The sequence below is a fragment of the Microcebus murinus genome, chromosome 12, assembly GCF_040939455.1.
Source record: "Microcebus murinus isolate Inina chromosome 12, M.murinus_Inina_mat1.0, whole genome shotgun sequence".
Classification (NCBI taxonomy): domain Eukaryota; kingdom Metazoa; phylum Chordata; class Mammalia; order Primates; family Cheirogaleidae; genus Microcebus; species Microcebus murinus.
In genome coordinates this window covers 45,980,280-46,004,652 of record NC_134115.1, presented here as the reverse complement: position 1 = coordinate 46,004,652, position 24,373 = coordinate 45,980,280, and the positions used below count along the sequence as shown (strand labels likewise).

Genomic DNA, 24,373 nt, shown 5'->3' with positions numbered 1-24,373 from the left:
ACAATAAATATTATCAGTAAATATTGTTAAATTAATGAATGAACAGATTTTCTTTATTGAAAACTTACTAGTCAAACTCTTCTGTTGATGCTTCAAACACTGAGAGCGATTATTTCTTTTTTCAAGCTTGTTCTTTCCTTGAAAGAAAAAAACAGCACCAGTCTTTCAAGTGTCAGAAATAAACTGAAGACTGGGCACACGCTTACTTCCAAATAAACTAAACAGGACCCCATGGTTGCAGCGATAACTGCAACCACCAGAGAGCCCCTCTTTTCCCACCTACTGCTGAGCTATCCGTTCCTTATAAAGAATAAGTCAATTTGACTTACAGAGAAACTAATTTGCAGGGTTACTTGAGCCTATGCCGTTGCGAAGGTCATAAAAAGTGCCTCCATGACCTTTAAGAAACAAAAACAATAATAAAAAATCATGGCAATTGTATGTGAGTCTAAATAATAATGCTGGAAGAAACGAAAGACAAGAAAATACCTCTGTACTTTCTCTACTCCTAGATACTAGCTTTTTGTACCAAATGAACACAAATAAAATCTGTCATCCTAAATTTACAGCAATCTCTTGGCAACTATTTGCTGGCCGCCACTGGAAGTCAGAGCTCATATATTATGGGTTCTTAATATACATAAGCTATTTTTACTATATTTGGAGTTGTACTGCCTGCTGTCTTCTCCCCACAAGTCACACGGCAAGGAAAATTCCACTATCTTGTTTCTGCTACACTCAAGGAAGCTCAGGAAATCAGCTGTCTGAATTCATATCCCAGCTCTGCCACTTACTCGCTATGTGGCCTTGAACAAATTATCCAACCTTCATCAGCCTCAGCGTCATCACATATTAAAAGGGGAAGATATGGCTTTAATACCTATTATTGTGAAGAGTCGATGAAATATTATATATAGAACACTTGGCACATATTGAGATTTCCATAAATATTATCTGTTATTACTGGAATCTGCCTGATTTGCTGCATATTATTCCATTGTTTGTGTTGCACCAGCATTTGTTGGACTTTTTTTAAAAACCATATCCTCTTGAACACTTTCCTTAAAAGAAGTAAGGCAGTCGAGACTTAATACATGAATGCATTTAGGGTTCTTTACTAGTTAAAGGAAATTTGTGTGACTAATGCCAGAGCACCACTAACAGATTGTGTTTGATTGACATATCAAAATTGTTCATTAGCAATTGTGAGAATTGCTCAAACAATACAATAAAGTATATTAGCAACATCTGGATTTTTTCAGGGGAAGGCTAGAGATGGCAGTGGTAGTTGGGTTGTTAATTTCTAAATTAAGTGAATTAACACTGGTGCTTAGTATCCCAAGTACAGAAATAGCCTGAAGCCCTTCCCACCTCTCTCTCTCCATTTATAAAATGAGGATTATTGTCTTCTATGTACCCACCTAATAAGAAAGATTAAATAGTCCTTCAGAGGTGGATTTAAATAATCACCATTACTATTAATTTAGCAGCGGAGCAAGCAGCTGAGGAGCTTTGGTTATTGACACAAGAACACACAGTTCCTGTTCTGCCTGGGTGCCCTCACTTACCCATGCTGCTTGGTTACATTTTGAGTAGCCACAATTGATGACCATGGAAGGCTCAGGAGTGAATCCTGTCCTCAAGGATTTCAGTATTTGGGAGGCTATCTGGAGGAGTTCCATACAGAACATACCCCGTATAGCTTACCAATTCAGTGAGAGACATTTAAAGAACTTAAAATTTGCACTCATGCTCCAGAGGGGTGCACAAGACAATTATTAATATTTGAGATGCAAGAAAGAAATATTAGAACTTTTATTTATTTTTATGTTTTAGAGGGAAGAAATTAATCCAGCTTTACTTAATGGTTGACAATTATAGCACATAGATAGATAGATACAGATATATAGACAGGCAAAGATTCACGTTACATTACGTGTTCAGAATGTTTCCGATAATGGCATATGATCAATCAAGTCTGGAAGACTGACTGCATACACTTGTGTGGATTTAACTTGCCAGTCATTGTCCAGCTGTGCATCCTGAAGTCACCCTGGTCCTTGCCTTGCTCAGAATCCCAAAGTGTACTTCCTAACAGTCTTGCAGCAGATCGAACAGATGTCTCATCCCATCTGTCATGAGCATCTGCCCTCTCATGGGCTAAACTTTTTTCCAAGTTGTGAGGGAACCTTATTTCATTCTTTATCCAAATCATGACTTTGATTGAGCATACCTAGTGCTCCCAGGTGCTTACACTGGACATGTGCACAGATCATCCCCGTACAGCCCGGCCACCTGGGGGCAGGGAACCTCCAGTCCAGAACACCTTCCAGAGGAAGAAGAGGCTCCAGCAGAAATTGAACTCATGACTCGACCTGTGACCTTTCTGACCCATATAGCCCCTGTTTCTACTCACAAACAGCATCCTACCATTTGGAAGTGTTGACCAGAAACCCCCAGCATTTCAGAGTTGGGATGGGGGGTACTTTTTGGTTCAGGCCTGGCTTCTGCCTTTTCTGAATATCCCAGCCCCCGAGAGCCTCCTGTTCCAAACCAGGCCCACGAAGGCGTATGATATACGAAATGCTGACCTAGCCTCACCAGCCCTGTATCCTCTATGCAGTGCTGATTCATGGGACAGGGACGTGGTCAGAAGCCAAGTCAAGGAAATATCTGTTGTGTCATCTCCTCCCACAGCTGCTAGCCTGGGGCGTGCCCAATTAGCCATCCTCTAGTATCCTACACAAATCACCTCTCACCATCCTCAGTGATGAGGTTTTCTTACTTCCCCTGGAAGCCACCCTGTTCTTGAACCCAATTCATGACCCTGAACCTACTTCTGTTATTTAACTGGTTATTATTCTCCTTGTGTCTCCTAATATTAATAATAATGATAATAGAGCTAATATATAATGCTTACTGTGTACCAAACATTAGTCTAAGTGCTTTACATGTATTAACTCACTTAAGCTTCACAACCTCCCTCTGAGGAAGGTATTATTATTATCCCCATTTTACAGATGAGGAAACTGAAGCGTAGAGAGATTAAGTAACTTGCCCAAAGTCACTCAGCCAACAAGTGACAAAAGCAGGAAAACGAGCCCCAGCAGTCAGACCCTGAATTCCATCCTCTTAATCACCCTATGACACCACTTCTCATCCTGCGTTATTTGTTCCCTTGTACAATTACTTAACAGGCAAAATGTTCTTTAACTGTCTGTGAGCAATTTCTTTTCTTCTTCTTCCATCTTGGGGGATAGCTATTCTTCTCAAATGTCTTTCTGCTATCCCAAATATTTCATGGTTATGGGGATTATTCACACAAATGATCAAAAGGCTTTGCTTCCAAAGTGTGAGCTTCCATTACCACATTTCTTACTTAGATAATTTCTACTCTTTCCTCCACCTCAATGTATCTCTTTAAACCAGAAAAGTCAAGTGGATATTCCTGCATTCTGGGCTGCCACCTTCTGCACTTCATTAATCTCTGAGATCCTTACGTTACTGAAGGACTGTGAAATTGGAATAATTACCCAGCAACCACTTATAAAGTAATTTGAATTTAAATCTCTTAGTATTTCTTTCTTTAAGGATTAATTTAATCTCTCCTTCCTTGATGTTTTAGGGAGTACGTTAAGACACAGTAAAAGGAAGATGAGTTTCCATCTGATTAAGAGGTGGTAGGGTTTCTTTCCTTTAGATTTCAATGTTGAGGCCTTTGCAATTTGTATCTAGTCTTCCCAATAGACTTTGAGGTTTATTCATCTTTAACTAGGAGAGATATTTTGGGCGTTTCAGTCTATTACAGGTAAATGTATTGAAAGAAAAAGAAGACATCATTTTATACTTCCATGTTAATTTTTTAAATGAAAGTCAATCATCCAAATCATTCCTCACACAACCTTTCTAAATTATAAGATAGTAAAATTAATGTCAATTAAATGTTGGGTTAATATTTCTAATCACAAGCATATTTGTTTTGGATCACATTTATGACAAAATAATTTTACTTTTAAATTTATTTTATAGACTTTATAGTGCCTCTAAGTCCTTGGCATGAGGAATTTAGGCACACTTTGCAGGACTTGGTCGAAGGTTATAGTGGTGGAAGTTTATAATTGTTAGTTGGCTACAACCAATTTGTAACAAATTGGTTATCATTCCTCTATATCTGATGCCAAGTCACTGGCCAGGAAAACCATCCTTTATTTTATACACTTGTCTTTTGGCATATGAAGTCTTCATAGTGACTCATTTGATTACATGATTTGAAGGTGGACAATTACCAGTCAAAGTTAACCATAGACATGTTAGTATCCTTTTACTGAGTGGCCTTGAGGTAGCTAAACTGCAGTATTGCCTAATTTTTATGGGGGGTGGGTAGTGGAGGCCTATATATGGTGAAAGGCTCTAAAAAAAGTTACATCAAAACTACACCTTGTAGGCCGGGCATGGTGGCTCATGCCTGTAATTCTAGCACTCTGGGAGGCTGAGGCAGGAGGATCGCTCAAGGTCAGGAGTTTGAAACCAGCCTGAGCAAGAGCGAGACCCCGTCTCTAAGAAATAACAGAAATAAATTAGCTGGACAACTAAAAATATATATAGAAAGAAATAGCCAGGCATGGTGGCACATGCTTGCAGTCCCAGCTACTCGGAAGGCCGAGGCAGAAGGATTGCTTGAGCCCAGGAGTTTGAGGTTGCTGTGAGCTAGGCTGACGCCACAGCAATCTAGCCCAGGCAACAGAGCGAGACTCTGTCTCAAAAAAAAAAAAAAACCTACACTTTGTAGTCAGCAAAATCGTTTCTCAACCAGTGGCCTCCTTTGAGGGTCAAAGGAAGAAAGATGATTTAAGGACTTGAGAATGATTTATAGCATTAAGAATGCTTTCTAAATGGGCTGTGCATTTTATTATCTGGGGGGAAATGGGCACTTTAAAAACACCTATCAAATAAGTAGCAAAAAAAAAAGAATAATAAGTAGCAAAATTCCTACATAGAATTGGGATTTCCACCAGGAAGGGCAATAGATATTAATGCAGGCGTCCTCAAACTACGGCCCACGGGCCACATGCCGAGGACATTTATCCAGCCCAGCGGGTGTTTTTGCCACCGCTGCCTGTCCTGCTTAGCAGCCAACTCGTCCCAGGCCCACAGTGCTCATGTGTGGAATGTGCCCGCACTCTCCAACGGCCCTCCAACGGTCTGAGTGACAGTGAACTGGCCCCCTGTTTTAAAAGTTTGAGGACCCCTGTAATGGCATCTCAAGGTGTTCAGTTTAACTGCAAACACCATAAGACTAACTTGGAGTAATTGGTGAAGTTGAATAAAGATTTGAATTACAGAATACTTTCTTGTAGGTAAAATATGTATGACATACATCCTGGCCTGGTAGAAGTCCTACTTTAGGAATGCAGAGGGAAGTCTGTGTTGGCTCACCAAAGCCCTAACCTGATACCTTTCGAGATGCACTGTATGAATTCTCTTAAACAATCCTCAAGAATTGCTGCGTGTGCTATGGATTGGCTTAACAAGTCTTTCTCATGGCTAGCGTAGCCTTTGAACTGACCCCAGGAATTGGACTTTCATATTAGTACAGCCCAAATGAGTGGTATTTGGGTGTGTTTAAAATTAAGGGGATTAAAAAGCAAAATGCATGATAAGAATGCCAAAATTAATTCTTAAAGTCATGTTAGTCTTCTTTTGAAGAAGTTGTCTTCTATAACATCCCATGGGTTAGAATAAACTTGCCAGATGTTCAATGGCCCTGAAAATAAACTCGTGACACTAATGCCAACCCCATACCCATGGGCTATACACATTAGGATCGTTTCTTTGTCACCATCACTAGTTACTTCCAGTGTAATTAAAACCCCGTTAAAATAGAATTCCTAACGTAATCAGCTATACATTGCCAGGACAGAGAAGCTGCTTCGGGATGCAAATAGAGCAAGGTTAAGTCAGGAGAACCTCAGGAATTTTCAGTAGATGTGGGTGAGCCCCTGAAAATGGCCAATTTCCACCACATCACACTTCCCATGTCTTTTGCAACAGGGAGTAAATGGAAATTAGAGGGGCATTTTAATGGCCCAGCTGCCATTTATGTGTATACCTAAATTTACAAGTTATAACCTAATGTATATTCATGTCTGCAAATCACACTTGAAAGAAAACTAATAAAATCAACTTTGCAGACTTTAAACAGTAGGAAATTTTATAAAGGATTTCAGACCTTTCTCTGCACTTAGTTTTTTCTTTGTAGAATCTACGTACAAGGCATTTTTCTTCCACTTTTTATGTTTTATGATCCTCCTTGCTTGTGAGAGAAAAAAAAAGAAGTCAATAGAGTAGATATTTTTTCTTCCTTTCAGACCAAAAGACAGATTCAGATTTTTTTTTCCTTCTTTAAATAGTTTCTTTAAATATATTTTAAAAATTCAGACTCTCAGCTGGCGATCTCTTTGCTCTTCTGAAGCTGACCCTTTTCTGGAGTCAGTTTTGTGCTGCCCCTTCATGTGCTGTGGTATCAATCCTGGCTCATAATTATTTGCCTCCCATTTAGCCACGAGGTGTAAATTTGCTAACTGAAAAGGCGTGCTCTGACAGTTAATCTCGGTGCATGTCGAAAGGCTGAGCTCGCTGCACTGGAAAATTTCCCTCGGGGATTGCTCTGTAGAATGTGAGGCCATTTGTTAAGCTGTCTGATGTGGAAGGAGAGAAAATGAAAGGACCCGCCAGAGAGACGCAGGATCATACAGCGCCTTTCAGAGCAAAGAAGGAAATCAAAGGACAATTTCCAGTCCATACCGGTTCTGCAAGCGTGTTCTTGGGAACTAGGGCATCAGGGATATTTTCCCATTAGTGTTTTTAGAGAAGTCACTGAGGGAGAACCCCAAATCAGAGGGTTATGGCAAATTTAGTGATGGCCACAGACTGTGCTCAGAAATTACCACCAACCCAGAACCCTTCTGTCTGTGTCTGACACTTACAAGTTCTTCAAGAGCCTATAAAAATGTTTGGAACCAGAAGGAAAAAAAAAAAATACATTGGTTTTGACTCCAAAATCCAAAAAGGTATCTATAAAAAATCAAGATTATTAAATGTTTAATTGAATGTCTACAAAATATTTAATATTGGCCTGAGTATTAAATTTTGTCTTCTTAAAAATTCCATATGAAAACAAATTATGAATTCAATTTTTTCACTTTCCAAGATTTTGAGCATGCCAAGCATAAATTAAATGAATCGCACATAGTCAATAATTTGAAATTCAAAATTGTAAAAATCCTTTCCATTTTTTTCAACACAATAGTGTATATTTTATGTGGGATGTGGGGCATCTTAACATCTTTACATGATGCGTGTGGTAGGACCTAAAAAAGAAAGCCTAGAGCACGTGCAGGTTTTAAAACAGTTCTTCTCCAAGCGCGTGATCATTCCTGAAGACAAACATCCGCTCAGTCAGACCCTAATGGGGAGGACCACAAGGCAAGACAGGGGAAAGTTTCCAGTTTGTTCTTGCCAACTGCACCTGTCGTTGAGGTGAAGTGACCTAGGCAGTGTCTAAGCGTAAGGACATTCATAAAGCACCTGTACACCATTGAGATCCCAGGACGGTGCCCCGATTCCGTGGAAGAAGGAGAGCTCACGCTGAGTTGAGGAAGCAAAGACATCCAGTGGGGCCATGTTGGTAGAATTCCACTATCTCCTTGTCTACGTCATGTTCTTTCCCAGCAGATGAACAAGGCCTCATGTGCCCTTGTGTTCTAAGTAACATTCCCCAACTTGCAGAGATTTCCATTTTTAGAATACAATACATGAGGTGGCAGGAAGAGGGGAAAAGGTGGATTATCTGAATTCCACGTGTGATGATCCTAGTCTTCGATTCATCGCAATGGTCAGCCATTCGCTAGGATCAATCTGGTTTCTGGAGGGGTAAGACTGATGAATTTAATGGAGGTTAGACAGGGACCGTCCCCTCCTCTTGGATCCTTTAGGCCTCTAACTTCTTCAGGCTTTATTTTATTCACCACACATGGGGCAATGAATGCAAAACACATAGGAAATGACATTTTCTTGCAATCCTAACCCCCAACAATAACCACTAATAGCAGTTTGGTATAATTCCTGTAGAATTTTTTTTATTTAATGCACTAAAGTATTATTATTTTATTTTATGCAACAACAATAAATAACGGTTTTAAATTTTTACACTTAACAATATACCTTAGATATTTTCTGTGTTAGTACATGTGAACTTGCCTCATTCATTTTAATGATCATGTGGTATTCCACAGCATGGCTGGGCCACAGTTGATGTAATTGCTCTGGATTGCTGGACATTTGGGTTGGCCATTCAACTTTGACCTTTCAGGAGACTGAATCATGTGCCTAAATAAACCATTATATATTGGCTAGAAATATATACCCCTGGCCCTATTTTTGCTTAACTCATCCCAGATACAGAATGAACCAAATCTTTCTCTATGCTGATGCTTGTTATTTAATGTAAATCCTATATGTGATTCCTTGTTTATTTATTTTTCTGTCTTTTGTTTTTGCCTTTTCCTCTCATGCAGTCATCTGCAACCAGGGACAAGGATGAACCGACTCTCCCGGTAGGAAGCAATGGCCCTGTCTATACCTGCTCGGTGCCTGTGGTGGGAGAGGGGGCGGGAGGGGGGGCTAGAGGAGGGGGAAATGAAGGACTCAACAAATTGCTCAACAAATCATCCTCTCCCTTGGAATTCTTAGATAGTCTAACCCCCTGGTATGTATGTATATGCTATCCTATAATTAGCAGTTTCTAAGACTGCGTTTCAAAAGTTTGAATTTTCTCTTCCCTTTGACATGACATTTATAGGAGTTTTAAAAAGTGAGATATTTCCAAATTGCATTCCAAGGGATGTTGAGCTGATATTTGGGGATACTGTTGGATGAAATGCTTGATGCCTGTTTTCTTTGTGTATCTGCATGCACATACTTTTTGATTGGAAATTTCTTTTGGTCCCATCAAAAGAAATGCTGCATGAGACCTATGTATTCAATACATATATATATAATGCCTGTAGGTATGGTCCTCTCTTAATAAAGATCTCCACAGCAGAGTTCTTCCACTTTCCCAGAATAAGGCCATAGTAACAGTGTTATGACAAATTATTATCAATAAACACATTTTCCAGTTCCTATTCAATTAACATGTCACATTTTATACTGTGCAGCATGCAAAGGAAATGACCTTCACAGTTTTTGTGCTCAGCCATCAAACAGTGATTACATTTCCACTCTATTCATGTCTCCTAACCTTGCTCCAAAAATATTTTGAACCTTAATCGTCTGAATACTCCATAACTAAATAACACAATGCATTAAAAAATGTTACACTTTTAAGGCTAAAAGGACTAGCAATGAAGATACATATGACCTAGTCCTTCCTCCTATAATGCTCAGAGCAAAGATTTCTATCATTCCTTGAGAGTTCATAGAATGTTCCTGGTCCAGTAGCAGGCTAGGGGTACAGACCCCGTCTTTTCCATTGAGGAGCTTTATTCTGGCTCACCACTGCAACCTCAGTAATCTCCTCTGAGTCTTCTCCAATGCTGTTGAATTGGGAATATGATTTCCAATATAATATCAATTATAATACAATCACACTAAGAAAGTCAGATTTCTCCATGTATCTCATAGTGAGATTTAACCCATACTTCAAGCTTACTGTAGGTTTCATGTTTGTCTCCAAATGTGTGGACCATGATTGCTAACAAGTATGTTACAAAATAAGAGACCTATTGGGTATAGTTTGGAAACACTGCCCAAATTGATCAAGTTAGCCAGATTGCTATAGTGTTCGATTTAGTGGTCTAATATGTATCTTGAAACTCTAAAGGTGAGTTGGCCTAGGATGTAGCACTTTCCAAATGTATTTGATCCTGGAATCTCTTAGGGGATTCTTGGGGAAGAATTATTGGGGAAGCCCCCTTGTGGGTCTGGAGTGTGATGGAATATTTTGGAAAACCCTGTATGTAAAGGGATGGAAGACATAATGGAAAATAGTGTTTTATTTTTACCTGACCCCAGAAAAATTTCATGTCAATCTTTTGCTCCAGAAGTTCAAAAAGAAATTAATTTCCTTATATTGCAAGACCTTCCTCACTCTTAAATCTGTCTATAAATCTGCACTTCCTCTGAGCATCTTCCTCTGTGATAATCATCCAAGGGGGAGAAAGCAGTTCCTATTTAGGATGAAAATCTGTCAAAATACAGAGGGCTCAAAGGTTTTTTTAGATTGTTTGTTTTCGAAGATAAAAGAAAAAGAGTTTGTTGGTAACCTTATCTCTAGAAGCTCATTCTTATTCTCTCATCTATCAGTTCCATTTATTTGAGCAAAGAATCACAAAGAGTAGCAGTTTGTACAATAGAAGCTCCCTCTTGAAGTTAGGAGGGTTCCCCATGGATTCATGATAAGAGGTTCTAGCTCTTTGAATCTCTCTCTCTCTCTCTGTGTGTGTAGACCATCCTACTCTCTGAATTTGAGCTGTGGTCCCAGGCTAGAGATGAGGTACCCCAGCAGATGGGTGAGATGATCCCTTGGGAGGCAAGGAGGAAATATTAACACCTCTAGCATTTACTTTCTTTATCATTCTTCTTAACTTCTATTTTTGGAAATGTTTTTATATACTCTTATTTTGGTATGTGTATCTACATGGATATAGATATAAATAGAGACATAGACATGGACATAGATACATATATACACACTTAGATATTTACTGATAGGATGCACAATCCAAAAATGTTAGAGACCACTCACCAGTTCAGATAACCTTTGAGGAAGCAGACTGAGATCCATTCCTGCAGCCTCTGTTTGTTGTCTACGTGACTTGGACATCTCATTTCATTTCTCCGAGATGAAGCTTTCTCATCTATCTAAAGGGAATAACAACAATATCCACTTCAAAGGGTTAATTTTGAGAATGAGATAAACCAAGGGATGTGAAGCATATAGCATATTGCCTGGCATTTACTAAGCTCTAAAAAAAATGGAAGCAATTCATTTATTTTAGTAGAAAAGGATGTGAGAAAGCCATTTGCTCAGAGGGTTCGAAATGCATTTTGAAAAGCTTTGGCTCTAATAGTGTGTGATCGTGTGACAGGAATGAGTGGCCACCAGGCTAGGTGAGGATTTTGTCTATAATGCACTTGCCTTTCGTTTCTGAGACTAACCACGTCTTTGGTTTCTCTGCTCAGGCTAAGCCACGTCTCCAGCGGGGTGGAAGTTCTGCTTCCCTTCACAACAGTCTCATGAGGAATAGCATCTTCCAGCTCATGATACACACCCTTGACCCTCTCGCTGAAGGTAAGCATCAGGCTTGGATTTGGGAGCTTGTTTCGGGGAAAAGAGAATGTCAAACGGCTTCTCTGCATAAAACACATGTATGCAATCGTCACACACACCTGCCAGCATCCTCTTGTTTAGCATCTGCCAGAAGCAGCCCTGGCCCTTGGACGCGCTTTATCTGCAACAGCTCAGTTCATGATCGCTAGTTTTTGTGCCAGGAGTAGGATACGGTTCATGCGCTGATTCTGTCTCTTAACGCCTCCGGCATAAATACAGTGTGTTATGACGCAGAGAGGACAAAAAGGTTTTCCTCCCTTCCAGCTAGAGAAGCAGTTCTCTTTTAATCATCATCTCTAAGTTTCAAAACAAAGTCGTGTGTGAAGATAAATTATGCACCCTAAAAAAGAGAGTGGGAACAAGAACTCCGTGACTTAGGAGGGCCAGGAGTAGTTGGGGGGATGATGTTCACTGCAGGACATTGACGTTGTACTGATTCTTTGGCAGTTGGAGGGTGGGAGGTGAGCGCCTGCACATGCAAAGAGCTCTCTCTACGATAACCGCTTAGGATCAGTCACTGGAGACGCAAAGTCCTGGTTCATTCACCTCCCATGGTAATCTGACAAACCATCACAGAGAATCCAGTATCATGTACTTCCTGTTTTCATCACAATGAAGCCAGATTTACTGTGTTTCTCCAATGGCATAAGTATCCCAAAACATTAATTTTTCAGTTAGATAGGTATCTGACGTGTCAAGTAAATATTCGTTTTGCCACTAGTAAGGGGTTCGAGCAAACCAAGTCTGTCATCCCTTCATCCCTGGACCTTATAATCAGGCCTGACGTTTTACAGAAGCTAATAGGGATCATGGAAAGAGTGCAATCTGGGGAACAGTTATGTGCCACTGAACACATCGAGGGAATGTGATTGTCCAATCATGTCACATAAATCAGATATCTTACCCAATATCAAGATTTGCTAAATAATTTCAAGAGTACAGGCAATCAAGAGATTCATACCATGTAAAGAAAAACATGGGACCCCAACAGTGGCTCCCCAGGTCCTATCTTTTCGCATTGGACACACATGCCTCACCTAGAATAACAGGTGAGCATCACAGGGTCACCTCTCACTGCATGGAGCATTTGGAGCATTTCAGTTATGAAACATCTCCCTACTGTACTCTAGAGTGGCGTATAGCTGACGTGATATTCTCCAAGGAGCCCTGCTTCATAGATCCTGAGATCTATAGATTGGAGGTAATCCTTAGCCAGGGACATCTTCAGCACCATTACTCTATTTCCCCAGAGGTCCATTTGGCAAGATTATACCTGGTCACCAGCCTTCTTTTCTTTCTCACAGAGTATACACCCAAAGGAGGGAATGGAAGGATTGCAGGCCAACTGCTTCACCTCCTTTCCCCCTGCCACTAGCCAACTGTGTGACTTTGGGCAAGTTAGGGTCTCTCTAGTACTTGGTTTCTTCACCTACAGTAATGGTTATCTTTGCTTGGCACCTTGCAATAAACTTGTACTTCACAATAACACTTCTCAGCTAACATTATTGTTCTCCTTTCACAGAATATTGTGCCACCAACTTAGATCTCAAATTTATCTGCTGTGCTCCCTCTGCCAGCACTTTATTTTAAGCCATCTCCATCACTTGCCTGGATTCCTGCAATAGCTTCCTAGCTGGTCTTCCCCTTCTTCCATTGCCTCCACCTATACATATTATCAAAGCAGCAGCCCAAGTAAATCTTCCAAAAAGGAAATCAGGTTGTGTCATTACTACTTACAACCTTCATTGGTTCACAGGGTTCTTAAGAAAAATTGCAAAATCCTTACTGTGGTCCACATGATTTGCCTCTTGCTCCAAATTTAATTACACTCACTTTGTTTTAGCCACACAAGCCTTTCTGTCCTCAGATAACTCTTCCCTGCCTCAGGGTCTTTGCTTAGGCTGTTCCCTGCACTAGAACACATTTCCTTCTCCCATGCCCTTCCATGTTTCCTGCTTACTCCTTTCTGTTCTTCAGCACCCTGTCTAAATCACACTCCTGACCATTCAGTATAAATCGGGGTCCCCAATACTCATCTCTCAATGCACCCTTTAATTTTTCTTTTTTGCTCACATTACAGTTTGGGTATTTGTTTATTGCCTGTCTCTGCCAGGATACAGGAAATTTCATGAGAGCAAGGACTCTATTTTATTTATTAGTTGTCCTGAAAACCTAGCAGAGCACCTGACACTTAGTAATTGCTTAATTACTTAATGCTCAGAAAGATTAAGGGACTTGGCCAAAGTCATGATATTGACTTGAAATTTATACAATTCTAAAGCAGCACAGGTATTTTTGTGGGTTTTTTTTTTTTTTTTGAGTTTTTATTGTTTGTTTTTGAGATCTATCTTGCTCTGTCACCTGGGCTAGAGAGTGTTGTGGCATCAGCCCAGCTCACACCAATCTCAAACTCCTGGGCTCAAGAGATCCTACTGCCTCAGCCTCCCAAGTACCTGGGACTACAGGCATGTGCCACCACGCCTAGCTAATTTTTTTCTTTTTTAATAGAGAAAGGATCTCACTCTTGTTCAGGCTGGTCTGGAACTCCTGAGCTCAAGCGATCCCGCTGCCTTGGCCTCCCAGAGTGCTAGGATTACAGGTGTAAGCCACCGCACCTAGCCTAGCACAGGTTGAAGATAATCGGTGAATTATACCCTGGCTATTTTGAGCGATCTTCTCCACCCCATTTCCCTGGGGGACCATATAAGAGAAGAAAGGAATGATTTTATCTGCTCCAACTCAATTATGAGCAAGCGACTGAGTATATTTATTTTTAGCTAGGCAGTGTTATGTAGCAATTAAGAGGACAGACTCCAGGACCGGACTCTGGGTCCAGACTCTGGGTTCTGCCTTTACTAGCTGTGTGACTTTGGACAAGTCATTTAATCTCCCTGTACTTTAGTTTCCTCTTCTGTAAAATCAGAATGTTATATAATGGTGTCTGCATCCTGTGATGCAGGGTTGTTGTAAGGATTAAAAGAGCGAATGTACGTAAAGCATTTAACACACTGCCTAGCACATTGTAAGTACCATATGCAGGTTTGGAACTATTCTGCTTCATCATTTTGAAAAGTGATACAACACATGATTCTTAAACATTCAAAAGGTTAGGGTGAAAAAATCCTTCCTCTGCATCAACCCCCCAACTCTTTCCAGTTCCCCAGTTCTTCACAGAGGAAAACGCAGTTACCAATTTCTTGGGACACCTTCTATATTATTTCTTATGCAACTGTGTGTGTGTGTGTGTGTGTGTGTGTGTGTCCTTGCCCGCAGATCTCAACAATCTAAATTTCTCTGTTTCTCTGTTTGTAGGAAATCAGTTTCTGGTAGCGCTTGTTTTTGTTTTTTCTTTTTGGAGAGGAGGTCATGTTTTGTTTCTGTGAGATAAGAGAAAGCAAATCTGGGTTGTCTCGGAGTTGGGCCATCAGTGATTTTCCAAAACACCTGGCCCTTGTGGAGCTGGGCTACACTTAAACTGTTTGTTCCTGCTGCAGCAAGATGTGCCTTCTGCATCCGGGCACCTGCCTTCAAGGTGAAACCTCTCCCTGGAAGACGTGGAGGGCTCCAGTGGTGTGAATCTGAGAGAGGCTGAGAGCCATAATCAGCTCTGGTCTTGAGTGATTAGAAAATATGAAAAGCACTTCAATGGTTTAAAATTGCTCCACAGCACGCGGCCAAGAAAACAGATTGCTCTGGTATTTTTCCCCCAAAATTCACAATCATTTTCCATTCCGAGAACAGCCCAAAAAAATTAACCCACAGCTCTCAGAAATAGTCGTTTCTCTTTTAGTTTGCATCTGATCACTTGAATTCACACATCCTCGTGCCAAACTGCCACCTTTTAACAATGTGGAGCAGGCAGGTTACATCATCAAGTTGACAGCGTGAGCACTGCAGTAGCTCCCCTGTCAAACGAAAGGACAGTTCGTGGATGTTACCGGTGTTCACCTGGCATATGGTCATTGTTCACAGAGAGAAGTATTCAGATTCATTTGAACACATCGTCTAGGACAGATGGCCTAAGGAAACACATTTCCCTTTGTCTCATCTGTGCCACTCAGGTGTCTTTGGCTTCCAAAATCCAGTGATTGAGCCCTTGCCTGAAAGCCTTTGTTGATGGTTGGTTCAGCCTCTGAGCCTGAGTCATAAGCTCCAGCCGTGTTTGTGTTTCAGTTATCTACTGACGTGCAACAAAGCACCCCAAAACTTAGTGACTTAAAACCACCACCGTATTATTATTGTTTATGACTTTGTGGACCAGGAATTGGGGAAGGATCACCTGGTTGAGTCTTCGGTTCCATGTGGCATCACTGGAGGTCACTTGATGGTATTCAGCTGCTGGGTGGGTAGCTTAGAAGGTTCAGAAGGGCCTCACTCCCATGTCTGGCACTTATGAAGGCACAGCTGGAAGGCTGGGCTCGGTTGGGTCCCTCTGACTCTCCATGTTTCCTTAGGACCTTTCCACGTGGATAGACTTCTTACATGGTGGCTAAGGGCTCCAAGAGAAAACCTTCTAGGAGGCTCAAGTGGAAGTTGCAAAGCTTTGTATGACCTAGCCTGGGAAGATGTGCCTTCTACTGCATTCAGTCAAGCAGTCACTAAGGCCAGCCCAGACTCAAAGGGAGGAGAATGAGACTCCCCCTCTCAATGGGAAGAATATGAAAGAGCTTGAAACCACCATTAATCTAACCCAGTCTGTCTCAGGGACACATGCCACTGATTGGTTCATCTGTCCATTGTTCCTTAGTGTGCTCAGGGCAGACCACACTGTGTGGAAGGGGCAAAGCCAGCCTGCCTAGGTGAAGGTTCAGTCCAAACAAAGCTGAGCAGGGCCTTTCCAGGGACAAAAACATCTGAACAGGACATCATTCATGAGAAGAAGGAATCTACCTAAGGCACAGATGAATGGTTGGAATAAAGATTTTGTCTTATTTATAGGAAAGTCTTGGGGAACTAGAATTATCAGTCTTTGAGATCACAGCATGGCAGTCTGAATTGATCTTTCTAATAAATTCTGTATCTCATATTGATTTTAACATTTTCTCTAAACAAGCCATTATATTTACTCAGGGGTTCATCTTTATAGACCTAAAACAAGGATGCTGGATGTTGCACATTTTGAGTGTAGTAACTTCTGCTATCAATTTGTCTAAAGATAATAGCACCAAACAACACTTGCAGAGTGCTTACCACAGGCCAGGCACTATGCTGAGCACTCTAGATAAACCATCTCATTTAATCCTTCCAGCAGCCCTGCTCAATCATTCAGGGGACACTGATGTATAAAGAGGCTTTGTCTTGCCTCACCAATAACACAGGAAGTAAATGGTAGAGACAGAACTTGAACCTATATCTGCCTGACTCAAAGTCTGTGTTTATAATCCTTGTGCTATTCTGCCTCCTCGTGTAACTTCATGTCCAACCCAGCATTCCTTGTTTTCCTGGTGTAGACACCAGCCTCAATCCTGGGAGCTTTGACCTGTCCCTGGACTAGGGATATTATTATTATTACTGTTATTATTGCTACTACTTAGGAAGACTTGAAGTGCCTGCTTTGCCAGAGTTTTTGAAAAGCTCTCTGTTCCTCTGTTTTGAGATAAGGAGGAGAGAATAGAATGCTGGGGATAAAAATGCTCAGGGTTGACCTTTGGGGGAAAGAGAAGCATAGAAAAAAAAATGGTGGCATCTTCCCTCTCTCCACCCTTCGAGCCCTGTTGGTCCTGTGCTTTGCTGGTTTCAGTTCAAGGAAGTGAGAATTGCACAATGTTTGCTCCTGCAGCCCAGGCAGGACTCTCTAGGCAGAACCAGACAGGCCATGTCAGGCAGGTGTATATCTGTCTCCCTAACACTGCAGAGAAAAGAGGACCACAGTCTCTTCTGGTGATCAATCAAAGTCACAACAAGGCAAATGACTATTAAAAATTCAGAGTGAAAATTACTACCATGACCAAAGAGACAATGAAATTGAGACAAATGCAGGAGCAGAGAGGCAAGATGGCTGACTAGAGACATCAGTCACCAGACTGTCTCCAAAGGAAGAAAAAGTTTTAGGTGAAGAAAACATAGCCCAGGTGTAATTCTGAGGAAAAAGTGCCAGAACCTACTGGAAACTCCATGGAGAGAAGTTGTGGAGCAGAGCAAGATTTCAGCAGAAATCAACCCCCAAAATCTAGAGGCCCATGCAAAGGGTAGGTGGGGTGTTTGTTTTTCCTCCCCTCATACCTCTGGCAGACTACAGGCTTCCGAACTGTTGGGCAGCTTCTTCAGCCTCACAAACCCAAAAGCTGTTGCCGCCAGTGAACTTGAAGCTTCATGAGAAGACAGCACCAGGCTGCCAGTCCCTCCCCTACATCACAGATCTGAGCTAAGGCAGTGGGCACCATAATGCTTTTCCATCCACTGTATGCCTTTGTCCTTCCCAGGGAGCTTCAGCCCTTCAGTTTCCTTGTCACTGGTCCCCATACAAACATTTTCCAACTCCTGCCCAGATTGTGGTGGCGACAGAGGGCTGGTGGATCCTGGTGGAACTGTGTGATCCCAGAGCTTGCACATTCAAGGCAGGCTACTTTCAGGGGAGAGGAGAGTGCAGCAAGCCAGGGAGGCCCCTTGGGTCAAAGGGGACCAGAGTGACAGCTCTCCTCCATCCAGACTCTTCTCCTCCTCCTCCCCTTCCCTGCCCACAGCTGCCAACATAGGTGTGGCAGTTCTCACGTGAGTCACCATGGCAGTCCCAAGGTACGATTGAGCTGCGGCTCCTGGGAGTGGCTGCTTCCCCTCTGTTGGCATGCCCATCATACCAAGGCTTCCACAGAGAATGGGGCTCATGCCTTGCCTGTTAAAGACCTGAAGCAGACGAAGGGGTGCTAGGACTGTGAGCTCTCTGCCAGCAGGCCTCCCCTGGGCTGCCTGCCTGGCTGTTCCAGCAGAGCAGGGCATACCCCAAGCAGAGAGACATTAAGCCTGCTTGAGCACTCCATGTGCAACTTGGGGCCAGTGTGTTTCTCCCTGGCATGGCCAGAGATTGAACTTGTGGGATAAGAAGACAGGTCCACAGGCCAGATCCCATACTCCCAGGAACTGATCCTGTTGCTCGGGGCATGGAGTGGAGATTTGTGAACTAATATTAGGAGGCGAGGGAGCCCACATGGGCAAAACTAAAGGAACTAAAGGAGAGTCCGGTGAGCTGCAGCATGCCCACAGAGCACCCCTCCCCCAACGGGACAGTCGGCCTTTCAGTCTGGGCAGGATCCTGGGCAGGGAAGCTCCCAGGGCAGCAGTGGCCTTGCTGGGGAGCTCACCTGGTTTGGGCTGCTGCTTGTGGCCAGATGCCAGAAGGAGATCAGAGGGATGATGGAAGAGGGAGAAGAGTGAAACTCCCAACAGCAATCTTAAGCAAAAAGAACAAATCTGGAGGCATCACAATACCTGACTTCAAATTATACTACAATGCTGTGGTAACCAAAACAGTATAGTACTGGCATAAAGGTAGGGACATAGACCAATGGAACAGAATAGAGAACCCAGGAATAAAACTATATAGTTATGATCAATTGATTTTTGACAAAGCAGACAAAAACATACACCACTGGAGAAAGGAAGTCCTATTCAACAAATGGTGCTTGGTAAATTGGATAGCCACATGAAGAAGAATGAAACAGGATCCCTGTCTCTCACTATATACAAAAATTAACTCAGTATGGATTAAAGACCTAAATGTAAGACCTGAAACCATAAAAATTCTGGAAGAAACATAGGAAAAACTCTTCTAGACATTGGCCTCGGCAAAGAATTTATGACTGTGACCACATAGGCAAATACAGCAAAAACAAAAATAAATAAATAGGACTCAATTAAATTAAAAAGTTTTTGACAGCAAAGGAAATGATCAACAGAGTAAACAGACAACCTACAGAATGGGAAAATATAGCCACAAACTATACATCCAACAAAGGGCCAATATCTAGAATCTACAAATAATGCAGACAAATCAGTGAGAAAAAAAAAGAGTAACCCCATTAAAAAGTGGGCAAAAGACATGAACAGAGTCTTTTCAAGAGAAGATAGACTAATGGCCAACAGACATATGAAAAAATGGTCTACATCACTAATCATCAGGGAAATGTAAATTAAAACCACAATGAGATACTACCTTACTCCTATCAGAATGGCCATTATTAAAAAGTTAAAAAACAATAGATGGTGGCATGGATATGGTGAAAAAGGAACATTTATACGCTGTTGGTGAGATTGTAAATTAGTAAAACATCTATGGGAAACAGTATGGAGATTTCTCAAAGAACTAAAAGTAGACCTACCATTTGACCCAGCAATCCTACTACTGGGTATCTACCCAAAGGAAAATAAGTCATTTTATCAAAAAGACACCTGTACCTGAATGTTTATTGCAGCCCAATTCACAATCATAATGACATGGAATCAACTTAAGTGCCCATCAATTCATGAGTGGATATAGAAAATGTGTGTGTGTGTGTGTACACACACACACACATACACACACACGTATGCGCACACACACAGCATAGAGTGCTACTCAGTCATAAAAAGGAATGAAATAGTGTCATTTGCAGCAACTTGGATGGAACTGGAGACCAGTATTCTAAGTGAAGTATTCAGGAATGGAAAAACAAACACCACATGTTCTCACTAATAAGTGGAAGCTAAATGATGGATACACATGGTCATAAAGTGGTGTAAAGGACATTAGAAACTAAGAAGGGGGAAGGATGGGAAGGGGATTAGGGATAAACACTTACCTATTGTATACAATGTACACTATTCTGGTGTCAGGCACACTAAACCCCCTGACTTCAGCATTATGCAATTCATCCATGTAACAAGAACACTTGCACTCCCTAATATTTTGAAATAAAAATTATAAAAATATTTTTAAAGAGATAATAAAACTATTTAAAAAGAGAAGATCTACTGTATAGTAGCATTTTTCCTGAACATAATGTGTCATTATCACTATTGGCAATAGTAGTTTCTATTATTCGTCTATTATTTCATATGAATACCATCATCCCTACTTCATGGATGCATATAGAGGCCCAGGGCAGTTTGATGACCAGGAGTCATGTGGATATCTAGGGGAAGAGGGAACATGTGCAAAGGCCCTGAGGCAGGAGTATGTTTAGAAGGATGCCCAGATGGATGTTATATCGATGCCCAGGTTGAGCTGGTTCCAAAGTCATTTTCCTAGGAGCCTGTCCACTTGCTGAGTAGTAAGGAACTAAACACATAAGATCCCAAACATGACTGAAGGAGATTAGAACTGTTTCCTATCTTTGTTTTTGTTTGTTTGGTTGGTTGGTTGATTGATTGGTTGGTTGGTTGGTTGGTTGGTTGGTTGGTTGGTTGGTTGGTTGGTTGGTTGGCTGTGTTTAGAGATAGAGTCTTGTTATGTTGCCCAGGCTAGACTCAAACTCCTGGTCTCAAGCAATCTTCTCAACCTCAATCTTCTCAGCCTCCTGGGCAGCTGGGCCTACAGGCGTGTACCATGATGCCTGGCTTGTTTTCTGTCTTTGATGAAGAACTGTGAGCACTGAATCATCAAAGAGGAAGTCTAGCATAGCACTCTAATAAGAGTTTAGACTGAGTCTGGAACTAGAACCCCTGGGTTCCACTTCCAGCTCTGTCTTTCACTAGTTGTGTGACCTTGAATGATCTGTTTACCTCTCTGTGCTTCAGCCTTCTCATTTGTAAATAGAGAAAAGTAACAATACCTACCTCATAGGGTTGTTTTAAGAGTGTATGAGCTAATATATGCCAGGAGCAGTGGCGCATGCCTATAGTCCCAGCTACTTAGAAGGCTGAGGCAGAAGGATCACTTGAGCCAAGGATTTTGAGGTCATCCTGGGCAACATAGTGAGACCCTGTCTTTTCTTAAAAAAAAAAAAAGAAAAGAAAAAAAAGAATATATGAGCTAATATATGAAAAGCACTTAAAACAGGGCCTGGCAGAGAATAATTGCCAGTTAAGTGCTAAATGTTATTACTAAGAAAGGACAGAAAAGGTCCTCAAGATAGAATCTTGCTTGCTCAAGATAGTACTTACACTTGATAATAATAGCTTCTTTTAGCTGTCACATTTGAGCTCTTACTAGGTACCAAGTACTATGCTTTGCAAATATTATCGCACTCAGTTCTCTCAGCAAGTCAATGAGAGAGGATCTGTTATCCTCATTTTAAAGAGGAGGACCCTGACACCCCAAGTGGTTTTCTTACCTGCCCCAGGTCACAGTTCAAGGATAGTAGAGCCAGGTTTTTAATGCAGTTTGTCCTAGCCAGCCCTGCTGCTTAACACTCTCTGTTCCCACCTCTCGTGGGCAGTTCTCCCTCAGTGTCCCACTTCTCAAATGAGACAGATTTGGGAAAAACTATTTTCCCAGGATCATACCATGTAACTCTATGGTAGGCCCCAGCTAAGGTCAAATGTGTTCATCTTCTTCTTCCCACCCGAGTAACCTTCACCCTGTCTTCTCACACTCCCCATCTCCCTCCATTTGAAGGGCCCTCTGTTGGCCTAGGAGTCTAGTATTTACAGCAGCCATGAAAAGGCATGCCCCAAAACTGTCAACTGAGAATGCAGCTTCCCCCAAAATGCAAGTGAAATCATGCCCCAGTTGCTTAAAACAATCTCACCATCAGTAAAAGCCCTCGTGGTGCCCCTAGGCTGCCTGCGGCTTGCCTCTCTGCCTCTCTCCTCTTTTCCTTTCCTCCTCCCACCCCTCCTTACCTCCCCTGCCCTTCTCTCCTTTTTCTCTCCTCATCTCACTCTGCCCTTGTGTCTTACCTCTCGTGTGTCTTTTCCTCGGTTCTACTCCTCTGGCTGCCTAGCAGCTCCTTCTCACAAATTCTAAACATACTCCTGCCTCAGGGCCTTTGCACATGTTCCCTCTTCCCCTAGATATCCACATGACTCCTGTCCTCCCTTCTTTCAAGCCAACCTTCAAATGTCACCTGATGAGCAAGGCCTTGATCAATGTTTTGTAAATATCAGAATCAAAGTAATGATAGTTAGAGTTCTCAATCTCCCTTGCCCTGCTCGATATTCTCTGCATTTATTTGTCGTGTGCTGCCTGTCTCTCCCCTTACATTTCCAAAAGGGCAGGACTCAGAACAAGCTTCGCCCTATTTCCAGTGCCTGGCACAAGCGGGCCCCAATACATTATTTGTTGAATACATTGAATGAATACTTGCTTTTGTAATTTTTTTTTTTTTTTTTTTTTTTTTTTTTTTTTTGCTGGAGAACTGTATATCTCTAGCCATGTAGATTTTCTTACTCCATGCCCTGTCAAAGGGCTCTTTTGGTGTGCCCAACAAAGTCCTATTCAATTCATGCCTGTCTTGCAGTAGTGAATAGCAATCACATCTGGTTTGGCACCAGATATCCCCAGCCTCTAGCACGGCACTGACATTAAGTAGGTTCTCTGTCAATATTTGCTGGATGATTGAATAAATCTCCCTCTAGTTACAGGGTCACTGCTGCAATGGGAAATGTTTGCTTTCTGCCTTTCACCTTATTGATGAGTCCTCTTGTCCCCTTCCTCCTCTTTTCCTTCCAAATGCTTGGCTATTCTTTCATTTCCTTTCCTTTTCTTCTCTTTGACATAGGGTTGGTTCCTTCCTTGGCCTAATTATATATGTTCAAAGAATGACCATTATAGTGAGATTCAAAAAAGCTTATTGTTTTAACCATTCATTTGTTTTACAAATTCAAAACACCTGTGAAATAGCATCCTCTGCATAATTTGGCATTAAGATGAGTTTGAGAAGAAAACTACAAAAAAAGAAGCTTCTCATTCAATTTCTGTGGACTCTTGGATATTCTTCTTCTAGTAATTTCTCCTTCCTTGTGGGGATGCAAATGTGATCTACATTTTTTTGTTGTTACACAATTTAATTACTGATACCAATATTTAACAAATAAGTGCCTTAGATACCTTAAGAAACACAAAAGTAGGAATACTACTTATCTAGTGGGCCTGTAATTGAACTAAAGGACTATTTAATTACAGGACTTGGGCCAGTTTAATCCAGCAGGTCCTGTGCCTGACATACAATTCCCTCGAGGCTGTTTTCCATGGCAAAACCATCAGAATCCTATAATGAGATGTCTGAAAGTGCCCCCGTACTCATAGTATATTGCCTGCCTTATCTGCAAATTTTCCCCATGCTAAGCTCACTTTACGATGGCATCAGAGCTGGTCTCTGCTACTGTTACTTTCCAGCCAACACTTTTATTATTATTTATAATAATATTAATTATTAATTTTAATTATGATTTATAATAACTTTTATTATTTATTATTATATTTTACTTATAATAATATGTATTACTCTTCATTCATATTGCTTGGGAAGTCTCCTGGGAGCATTTTCTCCTTCCTTTCTAACAGACAGGTTTGCTTCCTCCCTCCTGTCTGATGGCTGCTGTGACATCCTGGTGCCATCTCTCCCATTCTCCATCGGTCTGGCTCAGGCAATGGGGGATAAGCAGATGGCCTCCATGGCCTGAATTCCAGACCATCTCGAATGTAAACGCCTCACAAATGAGTAGCAAATATCTAATTTTTCACCATTTTCCCTATACTTTAGATCATGGGTTTTCAAATGTCTTCTTTAATAGCAAAGACCTTTGTTCAAACAAATTCCCACAGGGAAGAGTAAATAATTTTTTTAATTATTAGAATGACTAAGAGTTTGCTCATATTAGATTCTTTATCAGTGTGCCTAATTCAATAGCCTGGCTGTAGACTAGCAATAATAAACACAAAAGAAATAAAGAACCCACTGCATGGCCAGGCACAGTGGCTCACGCCTGTAATCCTAGCACTCTGGGAGGGCGAGGCGGTGGATCGCTCAAAGTTAGGAGTTCGAGACCAGCCTGAGCAAAAGCCAGACCCTATCTCTACCAAAAAAAAAAAAGAAAAAGAAAAGACCCCACTGCGACAGAACT

At 41.5% G+C, this 24,373-nt stretch overlaps 1 protein-coding gene across 1 annotated transcript in view; it reads left to right on the top strand.

The window, feature by feature from the left end:
• SLC24A2 (solute carrier family 24 member 2) overlaps positions 1-24,373 on the top strand; it is a 239,776-nt gene that overhangs the window by 137,715 nt on the left and 77,688 nt on the right. Inside the window, exons 3-4 of the mRNA XM_012769764.3 lie at positions 8,577-8,615; positions 11,245-11,353. Coding sequence (XP_012625218.2) covers positions 8,577-8,615; positions 11,245-11,353 — 148 coding nt within the window. The remainder of the gene's footprint in view (positions 1-8,576; positions 8,616-11,244; positions 11,354-24,373) is intronic.